Here is an 11059-nt window from a genome sequence, read left to right on the forward strand (position 1 = left end):
CTCCCTCACCACACTCTGGTCCTTCTCCGTGTCCATCTTCTCCATCGGGGGCATCTTCGGATCCTTCTCTGTCGGCCTGTTCGTCAACCGCTTCGGAAGGTCAGGAGACAGCGTCTCTGACTGTAGCCGTGCGCTCGTGTGTGTGTGTGTGTGTGTGCGTGCGCTCGTATGTGTGTGTGTGTGTGTGTGTGTGTGTGTCACTATGCGCTCGTATATGTGTGTGTGTGTGTGTGTGTGTGTCACTATGCACTCGTATATGTGTGTGTGTGCGTGTGTGTGTGTGTGTGTGTGTGTCACTGTGCGCTAGTATATGTGTGTGTGTGTGTCACTGTGTGCTAGTATATGTGTGCATGTACAGTGCAGTCCAGAAGTATTTGGACAGTGGTACAGTTATTATTTTGCCTCTGTGCAGCACATTGGATTCAAAATGAAAGCATGAATATGAGGTCCAGAGGTGTGCCCATACGTCGGACAGGTGCGGGACTTTCTCCTCATTATGTCTTCCGTGGCCTACCGGCCCCTTTGCAATTACTGACCTCACCAAGGGCTCTCTTTCTTCTCAACGATGTTCCAAGCAGTTGATTTCTGTGAGCCTATTGTTTGGCCTTTGTCTCAGCCTCATAACGGCTCCCTTTACTGAGCACAGCTCTGGTCCTCCTGTTGATAAAATGGTAATAACAGAAAGGCAATCGAAAGCCTAGTATGAAGACTAGATACCGAAATCTTTCTTATACTGGCACTAAGGAAGTGACTGAATACACCTGAATACAACTGTCCAATTACTTTTGGTCCCCTAAAACGGAGGGGGATCACCTGAAATGGGTGTTAATATCACTCTCTCCACAGGAAGTACTCCATGCTGAACACCCTCTCTCTCCACAGGAAGTACTCCATGCTGATGGTGAATGTTCTCTCTCTCCACAGGAAGTACTCCATGCTGATGGTGAATGTTCTCTATCTCCACAGGAAGTACTCCATGCTGATGGTGAATGTCCTCTCTCTCCACAGGAAGTACTCCATGCTGATGGTGAATGTCCTCTCTCTCCACAGGAAGTACTCCATGCTGATGGTGAATGTCCTCTCTCTCCACAGGAAGTACTCCATGCTGATGGTGAATGTCCTCTCTCTCCACAGGAAGTACTCCATGCTGATGGTGAATGTCCTCTCTCTCCACAGGAAGTACTCCATGCTGAACACCCTCTCTCTCCACAAGAAGTACTCCATGCTGATGGTGAATGTCCTCTCTCTCCACAGGAAGTACTCCATGCTGATGGTGAATGTCCTGGCCTTCGTTGCTGCGGCCCTCATGGGCTTCTCTAAGATAGCCGCCTCCTGGGAGATGCTGATTCTGGGCCGCTTTGTGGTGGGGCTGTACTCGGGCCTGTCCACCGGCTTCGTGCCCATGTACGTGGGCGAGATCTCCCCCACCGCCCTGCGGGGGGCGCTGGGCACCCTGCATCAACTCGGCATCGTGCTGGGCATCCTGTTCGCTCAGGTACGGGGGAGGGGCATCGTTAGATAAGCGTTAAGCATCGGCTAAATAATAACTGTAATGTAATGCAGCAATGAGCTAGCCAGGGTTACCTGGGGTCTCCATGGTTACACTGGTACTTTATTTAGTTTGCTTTAAAGGGCGTCATGGCATCGTAGCGCAGCTTTAGTGTGGCGGTATTTGTTCTAAATGAATCCTGAGCTGCATGCTGTGTGTCTCTCCCTGAGACTCTGGGGCTGGAGAAACACTGTTTCAGTGAGTGATGTGTGTGTGTGTGGGCTGATGTGATCTGGGGGGTGGGGTTATTGGGCTGGTGTGATGTGGGGGGTGGGGTTATTGGGCTGGTGTGATGTGGGGGGTGGGGTTATTGGGTTATTGGGCTGGTGTGATGTGGGGGGTGGGGTTATTGGGCTATTGGGCTGGTGTGATGTGGGGGGTGGGGTTATTGGGCTATTGGGCTGGTGTGATGTGGGGGGTGGGGTTATTGGGCTATTGGGCTGGTGTGATGTGAGGGGTGGGGTTATTGGGCTGGTGTGATGTGGGGGTGGGGTTATTGGGCTGGTGTGATGTGGGGGGTGGGGTTATTGGGCTGGTGTGATGTGGGGGGTGGGGTTATTGGGCTATTGGGCTGGTGTGATGTGGGGGTGGGGTTATTGGGCTGGTGTGATGTGGGGGGTGGGGTTATTGGGCTATTGGGCTGGTGTGATGTGGGGGTGGGGTTATTGGGCTGGTGTGATGTGGGGGGTGGGGTTGTTGGGTTATTGGGCTGGCGTGATGTGGGGGGTGGGGTTATTGGGCTATTGGGCTGATGTGATGTGGGGGGTGGGGTTATTGGGCTATTGGGCTGGTGTGATGTGGGGGGTGGGGTTATTGGGCTATTGGGCTGGTGTGATGTGAGGGGTGGGGTTATTGGGCTGGTGTGATGTGGGGGGTGGGGTTATTGGGCTATTGGGCTGATGTGATGTGGGGGGTGGGGTTATTGGGCTATTGGGCTGGTGTGATGTGGGGGGTGGGGTTATTGGGCTATTGGGCTGGTGTGATGTGGGGGTGGGGTTATTGGGCTGGTGTGATGTGGGGGGTGGGGTTATTGGGCTATTGGGCTGGTGTGATATGGGGGTTCTGCTGCAGATATTGGGGATGGAGCAGCTCATGGGCAGCGACTCCCTCTGGCCCTTGCTCCTGGCCTTCACCTTCATCCCGGCCGTGGTGCAGTGCATCCTGCTGCCCTTCTGCCCCGAGAGCCCGCGCTACCTGCTCATCATCCGCAACCAGGAGAGCCAGGCCAAGAGCGGTGAGTGTGTGTGTGTGTGTGTGTGCGAGTGTGTGTGTGAGTGTGTGAGTGTGTGAGTGTGTGTGTGTGAGTGTGTGTGTGAGTGTGAGTGTGTGTGTGTGAGTGTGAGTGTGAGTGTGTGTGTGTGTGAGTGTGAGTGTGTGTGAGTGTGAGTGTGTGTGTGTGTGTGTGCGTGTGTGTGTAACGTGTGTAATGTGTGTGTGTGTGTGTGTAACGTATGTGAGCGTGTGTAACGTGTGTGTGTGTAACGTGTGTGTGTGTGTGTGTGCGTGTGTAACGTATGTGAGCGTGTGTGTGAGTGTGTGAGTGTGTAAAATGTGTGTGTGTGCGTGTGTGTGTAACGTGTGTTTGTGTGTGTAACGTATGTGTGTGCGTGTGTGAGTGCGTGTGTGAGTGTGTGCGAGTGTGTGTGTGAGTGTGTATGTGTGTGAGTGTGTGAGTGTGCGTGTGTGTGAGTGTGTAACATGTGTGTGTGTAACGTGTGTGTGTGTGTGTAATGTGTGTAACGTGTGTAACGTGTGTGTGCTTCTCTCTCAGTGCTGAAGAAGCTCCGGGGCATGGCGGACGTGAGCGCAGACATGCAGGAGATGAAGGAGGAGAGCAGGCAGATGATGCGGGAGAAGAAGGTCACCATCCCGGAGCTCTTCCGCTCGCCGCTGTACCGCCAGCCGCTGCTCATCGCCGTCATGCTGCAGCTGTCCCAGCAGCTGTCCGGCATCAACGCTGTGAGTGTCCCCACGAGTATAGTACACACACACACACACTCACACACACGTTACACACACTCACACACACACACACACACACACGTTACACACACTCACACACACACACACACACGTTACACACACACACACGCACACACTGTATACCTCACACACACACACACACACACACACACACACACACACACTGTATACCTCACACACCATACTCTCACACACACACACACACACACACACTGTATACCTCACACACACACACACTGTATACCTCACACACCACACACACACACACACACACACACTGTATACCTCACACACCATACTCACACACACACACACACACACACACACTGTATACCTCACACACCACACACACACACACACACTGTATACCTCACACACACACACACACACACACCGTATACCTCACACACCATACTCACACACACGTGCATACACACACACTGTATACCTCACACACCATACTCACACACACACACATACTGTATACCTCACACACCATACTCACACACACGCTCACATACGTTACACACGCACACACACACACACTCACACACGCACTCACACACTCACACACGCACACACACACACACACACACACACACACTGTATACCTCACACACCATACTCACACACTCGCACACACACACTCACACACCATACACACACACACACACACACTCACACACCGTACACACTCTCACAGTCACACACACACTCACACAGCATACACACTCTCACAGTCACACACACACTCACACAGCATACACACTCTCACAGTCACAGACACACTCACACACCGTACACACTCTCACAGTCACAGACACACTCACACACCGTACACACTCTCACAGTCACACACACACTCACACAGCATACACACTCTCACACACACACACACACACACACACACACATATACACACACCATACACACACACACACACACTTGCTCAATACCCCTGTATATTGTGTACAGACCATAATACTCCTGGATGTCCCCGCTCTGCAGGTGTTCTACTACTCCACCAGTATCTTTAAGAAGGCGGGCGTGGCCCAGCCCATCTACGCCACCATTGGAGCTGGTGTGGTCAATACAGCCTTCACTGTGGTGTCTGTAAGTAAACCTGCTGCATGTTCATTTCCTATCATTTATATATGAGAAATCAGAGCGGACCCAATATAGGCCCCTGAGGCACTGCATAGTTTAACTCTCTGGCCCTCGAAACCTATTCCCTACATTATTCACCTATTCCCCTATACTCTCCTCGATAAATAGAACCAAAATCAGCTTAATGCTGTCTAATTTAGGCCTATGTCAAATATTATCTGCAAACTTCTGTGGTCTACAGTGTCAAATTCCTTCCGTAAAAATCTACAGATAATCTCTCTCTCACTCTCTCCCTCTCTCTCTCTCTCCCTCCCTCTCATCGTTGCAGCTCTTTGTTGTCGAGCGTGCTGGCCGTCGATCGCTCCACCTGATTGGTCTGCTGGGAATGGCGGTTTCGGCTGTGATGATGACCATCGCTCTGGCCCTGCTGGTAGGTCGTCGCCCTGTGGGCTGCATGCTTAGAGCCCTGTCAGTCAGGGGGCCCTGGGACAGCCCCGCGTACAGCTGTGGGAGGAAAAGAAGAAGAGTAGGGTCAGGGTTAGGGTTACTAACCCTACTCAGTTGTTGTACATTCATTCCAAAAATAGGCTGTTTTATTTATTGTGACTCGATTTTCCGGTTTCATGGTGGAGTGCAAAGGATTCTGGGAGGGTGAAGAGAAGGGAACTGTGGGTAAACTGTCCCCTCTGCTCCTCAGGACAAGGTGAACGGGATGTCGTACGTCAGCATCGTGGCCATCTTCTGCTTTGTGGCGTTCTTCGAGATCGGGCCGGGGCCCATCCCCTGGTTCATCGTGGCCGAGCTGTTCAGCCAGGGGCCCCGGCCCTCCGCCATCGCCGTGGCGGGGTTCTGCAACTGGACCGCCAACTTCATCGTGGGCATGGGCTTCCAGTACGTGGAGGTGAGTGTGAGCACTTCCTGTGTTAGCCCCGCCTCTTCCTGTCCAGACCTGCCCCACTTCATGGGCATGGGCTTCCGGTACGTGGAGGTGAGCACGAGATCAACCGCTGCCCATCTCACAGGGCACACTACTGTCCAGATAACTCAACAACACGCTCTTAACTGAAGCAACTTTTACAGTTCATTAGACTAAGCAGGGGACAGTCCCTGGAGCAATGTGGGGTTAAGGGCCTTGCTCAAGGGCCAAACGGCTGATCTTATTGTGGCCACACCGGGGCTTGAACCACCAACCTTCCAGGTCCCAGTCATGCACCATAGCCACTTGGCTACATGCTGCCTATAGCCCAGGTGTGAACATCAGTATAGACAGGAGTAGTTGATCAAAGCCTTTCAGGTTCTAGTCAATCTGGCCATCGCTCTTATCCGGGGCGACGTACAACAATACAAACCATCAAATACAAATTAATTAAAGGGGTTAACAAAGGAAATACAGGCAATTCTTCAGGTTGATTTCGGTTAGCCAAACGAGAGGGCATGAGTGGAAATTGGCAAAGGAGAAATTCCACACAGACATTAGGAAGTCATTTTTCTCACAGAGTGCTCGCTGTGTGGGATGGCTGTGTGGGATGGCTGTGTGGGGTGGCTGTGTGGGATGGCTGTGTGGGGTGGCTGTGTGGGATGGCTGTGTGGGATAGCTGTGTGGGATGGCTGTGTGGGATGGCTGTGTGGGGTGGCTGTGTGGGATGGCTGTGTGGGATGGCTGTGTAGGATGGCTGTGTGGGGTGGCTGTGTGGGATGGCTGTGTGGGGTGGCTGTGTGGGATGGCTGTGTGGGATGGCTGTGTGGGATGGCTGTGTAGGATGGCTGTGTGGGGTGGCTGTGTGGGATGGCTGTGTGGGGTGGCTGTGTGGGATGGCTGTGTGGGATGGCTGTGTGGGATGGCTGTGTGGGGTGGCTGTGTGGGATGGCTGTGTGGGATGGCTGTGTGGGATGGCTGTGTAGGATGGCTGTGTGGGGTGGCTGTGTGGGATGGCTGTGTGGGGTGGCTGTGTGGGGTGGCTTGCTGTAGTGGAGGCAGAAACTGGGGGCTGGATACGGTGCTAAATCTAAATCTAGCTTTTAGGTTTTTACTGAGCATTAGGTCCAGTTTAGTGGTAGGAAAAGGCCTGTTCTCATCATTACGTTATGTCATGTAGTGTTTTGTTGTGAACATGCTTAAAGCACTTGCTTATAGTGCAGGTATGAACATGCTTATAGTGCAGGTATGAACATGCTTATAGTGCAGGTATGAACATGCTTATAGTGCAGGTATGAACATGCTTATAGTGCAGGTATGAACATGCTTATAGTGCAGGTATGAACATGCTTATAGTGCAGGTATGAACATGTTTATAGTGCAGGTATGAACATGCTCATAGTGCAGGTAAAGTTGCTGTAAAACAGACGTGTATTCCTGCACTCCTCTCATCCTCTTCCTCTCTTCCTCTCTTCCTCAGCAAATCTGTAAAGCCTACGTCTTCATCATCTTCACCGTGCTGCTGCTGGGCTTCTTCGTCTTCACCTTCTTCAAGGTTCCGGAGACGAAGGGCCGAACCTTCGACCAGATCTCCGCCGGGTTCCGGCAGACGGCCGCCGCCGGCCTGAAGTACACTCCAGAGGAGGAGAGCCTGCGCGCAGACTCCCAGCTGTAACCCCGCCCCCTACGCGCGGACTCCCAGCTGTAACCCCGCCCCCTACGCGCAGACTCCCAGCTGTAACCCCGCCCCCTACGCGCAGACTCCCAGCTGTAACCCCGCCCCCTACGCACAGACTCCCAGCTGTAACCCCGCCCCCTACGCACAGACTCCCAGCTGTAACCCCGCCCCCTACGCGCAGACTCCCAGCTGTAACCCCGCCCCCTATGCGCAGACTCCCAGCTGTAACCCCGCCCCCTACGCACAGACTCCCAGCTGTAACCCCGCCCCCTACGCGCAGACTCCCAGCTGTAACCCCGCCCCCTATGCGCAGACTCCCAGCTGTAACCCCGCCCCCTACGCGCAGACTCCCAGCTGTAACCCCGCCCCCTACGCACAGACTCCCAGCGGTAACCCCGCCCCCTACGCGCAGACTCCCAGCTGTAACCCCGCCCCCTACGCGCAGACTCCCAGCTGTAACCCCGCCCCCTACGCGCAGACTTCCAGCTGTAACCCCGCCCCCTATGCGCAGACTCCCAGCGGTAACCCCGCCCCCTACGCGCAGACTCCCAGCTGTAACCCCGCCCCCTACGCACAGACTCCCAGCGGTAACCCCACCCCCTACGTGCCGATATGCAGCTGTAACTCCGCCCCCTACACACCAACTCACAGCTGTAACCCCGCCCCCTATGGGCTGTCTCACAGCTGTAGCCCCGCCCCCTATGGGCTGTCTCACAGCTGTAGCCCCGCCCCCTATGCACCGATATGCAGCTGTAACCCCGCCCCCTACGTTAGGGTTTAGCTGTAAAATAAAATAGACAAGCCAGGAACAGGGACCAGGGAGGGAGAGGTAAAGGGGAATATTCGGTCAAAGGAAATAGTGGGTGGGTTCTCAAGAGATCAGTTTTATACAAATATAAACATATATATATTTTTTCTAATTTTTTTATTTCTTCTGTCTGTTACCGTCTGTGGTACTGAACAGAGGCAAGAGGAGGGAGCTCAAACTTTGAGCATTTTCCACACGTATAGTCCTGATGCTGTTACAGGACCGGAGTCTACTGCGTTTACTCTATGGTCTACTCTCTGTCTACTCTATGGTCTACTCTATGTCTACTCTATGGTCTACTCTATGTCTACTCTATGGTCTACTCTATAACTACTCTATGGTCTACTCTATGTCTACTCTATGGTCTACTCTCTGTCTACTCTATGGTCTACTCTATGTCTACTCTATGGTCTACTCTATATCTACTCTATGGTCTACTCTCTGTCTACTCTATGTCTACTCTATGGTCTACTCTCTGTCTACTCTATGTCTACTCTCTGTCTACTCTATGTCTACTCTATCGTCTACTCCGTGTCTACTCTATGGTCTACTCTATGTCTACTCTATGGTCTACTCTCTGTCTACTCTATGGTCTACTCTGTCTACTCTATGGTCTACTCTATCGTCTACTCCATGTCTACTCTATGGTCTACTCTATGTCTACTCTATGGTCTACTCTCTGTCTACTCTATGGTCTACTCTCTGTCTACTCTATGGTCTACTCTGTCTACTCTATGTGTACTCTGTCAGCTTTATTTCTATGCATATTCTCTTGCCAAGACTTTTAATTTTGGGATTTTATTCCAGGCCTGAGAGCAGATAATGTCTCACCTGTCCTGTTTAGTTTGTGCCGCTGAGTTTGAGCTCAGGGGGAGAGCCGCTCTAACAGCATGGAGATCTCTGCCTTTCCGTTCTCTGTACCGAGGGAACGCGTTTCATCTTTTTTACCTGTTTTACCACAGTGATGTTGGTGAATCTGCTCACTGATACTTGTGTTGCATGTTGCTGAAGACTGTTCATGTGTTAGTACATTACTGTATAAACAGAGATTATGATTGTTTAATGCTGTATTAAGGTATGCAGGGACTGTTACCTTAACTCCCATCGTCAGTGGCCTGCTACGGTTACTTAGTTACCATGTGAATAACATGAACTCTGAAAGCTGCACTGTTTAATGCTTTCAGTCGCCATGAAGCCTGAATTATGATTATTCTTTTGCCATTTAACTGAAACTGGCGTACGGTTATGGAATGTGTGTGTTGTGTATGCATTAACCGTGGAGTAGACAACCTTGGATTATACACCTGATCTGTCAGCACCTGTACCACTGTGGAACGAACCACAGTGTTACTGTCACATAAAGAATGTAACCGAATGTATAAATGTGCCATCAGTGCCCCCCCCCCCCCCACTTCAACACAAAAACACGCCCAAGCGATCTGGTGCCAGGGTGCTGGTCTCATTCCTGCCATGTTCAGCAGCTGACGAGAGCTGACCTTTGACCCCTGGTCAGGGCCCTGCAGCTGACGAGAGCTGACCTTTGACCCCTGGTCAGGGCCCTGCAGCTGACGAGAGCTGACCTTTGACCCCTGGTCAGGGCCCTGCAGCTGACGAGAGCTGACCTTTGACCCCTGGTCAGGGCCCTGCAGCTGACGAGAGCTGACCTTTGACCCCTGGTCAGGGCCCTGCAGGTCCATGCTGAAGCTGTGTATATGTGTGTCTTCGCTTTGTCTTCTCTAGTCTCCATATTATTTTACAGTTTGAACATCAAAATAAATCCCTTTGCCACTGCAAGAGATTTTATTGCACTTTAGTACCCACAATTCTAATGTAACCCGTCATTCAAGTGCAATTTTTTTTTGTAAATCCACTTTAATTTGACAGTGAATTGTATACAATTCTTCACATTCTGATCATGTTAATTATGTTTCCTTCTATGACTGAATAACTGCTGTTGGATTACTTGGTGTTATTTTTGTGTGTTACTGAAATGGTGTAGCTTAACTATCCGTTTAAAAATTTTCTTCAGGGTATTTTCCTAATTTCAAATGATAAGTGTTTAAAGGTCCCATATTGTACACCTTTCCAGTCTTTTATTTTAGGTCTTCTTATCCATGAGAAGACCTTTGTGTGGTTTTAAGTACCAAAAACCAATCTCTTATCTAGTTTTACATGTCCGTTCTCCAGGGCCTCTCATGAGCTTTACCCAGAACAGAGAACAGGCTGTTTTAGTGACTGTGCCTTTAAGGCTCATTCATGTCAGTGAACCTCTGTTCTGATTGGCTGGCTCGCTCCAATTAACTAAACGCCGTCTGTGCCAAACACTTGGATTTCTTCTGGCAACAACATGGCCGTGCTGAAGGCGCACCTATGCAAATTACCGTACAGTTGTGACATCATAAAGTTACGGAAAGTCCAAACAGCAAGTTTAAAAATGCACCATTTCCTAAAACGGATTGTGTAGATTTCTTTGTGTTTTGGTATTTTCTTTGTGTTTTGATACTTTCACAGTGTTTTTTATAGCACATATAACTGCTTCATAATCCACATAACGAAGCAAATTACATTTTCCACAATATGGGACCTTTAAACCTGGAGTCAGTACTTGCTTTGCCAGCAGAGGGCAGCAGTGAGAGATGAATGTAGTTTATGTGCACTGTGGCCCTCCCCACTTTCCCTTGAAAATAAATGTACTGTATCTGCCCTGCTGTAGGCCAGCCAATCACATCCATACAAATGTAGCCCTTCTCTGGGCTAGCCAATCGCATCCATACAAATTCAGCCATCCTCTGGGCTAGCCAATCACATCCATACATATTCACTTGCACCAAAGATTCAGTCTCAGAGGCTCTTCTATAAACTTTGCCTTTTCAGACTGAACAGAAAATAGCCATTTTGTTTAACAATACATTTCCAGAAGTTTATAAAGTTTTTAAACCTGCAATGTGTGCACACAAACTATGGATTATTACTATGGATAAGCAGACACATTATCCTATTGAGTACCTTATTCTGACT

General features: G+C 50.6%; 1 protein-coding gene across 1 annotated transcript in view; it reads left to right on the plus strand.

The window, feature by feature from the left end:
• slc2a1b (solute carrier family 2 member 1b) overlaps positions 1–7401 on the plus strand; it is a 17260-nt gene extending 9859 nt beyond the window's left edge. The window contains exons 3-10 of the mRNA XM_061219108.1: positions 1–99; positions 1255–1495; positions 2621–2783; positions 3321–3508; positions 4541–4645; positions 4968–5069; positions 5337–5540; positions 7036–7401. The exon at positions 1–99 is cut by the window's left edge and continues 62 nt beyond it. Coding sequence (XP_061075092.1) covers positions 1–99; positions 1255–1495; positions 2621–2783; positions 3321–3508; positions 4541–4645; positions 4968–5069; positions 5337–5540; positions 7036–7230 — 1297 coding nt within the window. The 3' untranslated portion in view covers positions 7231–7401. The remainder of the gene's footprint in view (positions 100–1254; positions 1496–2620; positions 2784–3320; positions 3509–4540; positions 4646–4967; positions 5070–5336; positions 5541–7035) is intronic.
• The last annotated feature ends 3658 nt before the right edge of the window (positions 7402–11059 follow it).

This window comes from Conger conger, chromosome 14 (assembly GCF_963514075.1).
Source record: "Conger conger chromosome 14, fConCon1.1, whole genome shotgun sequence".
NCBI lineage: Eukaryota > Metazoa > Chordata > Actinopteri > Anguilliformes > Congridae > Conger > Conger conger.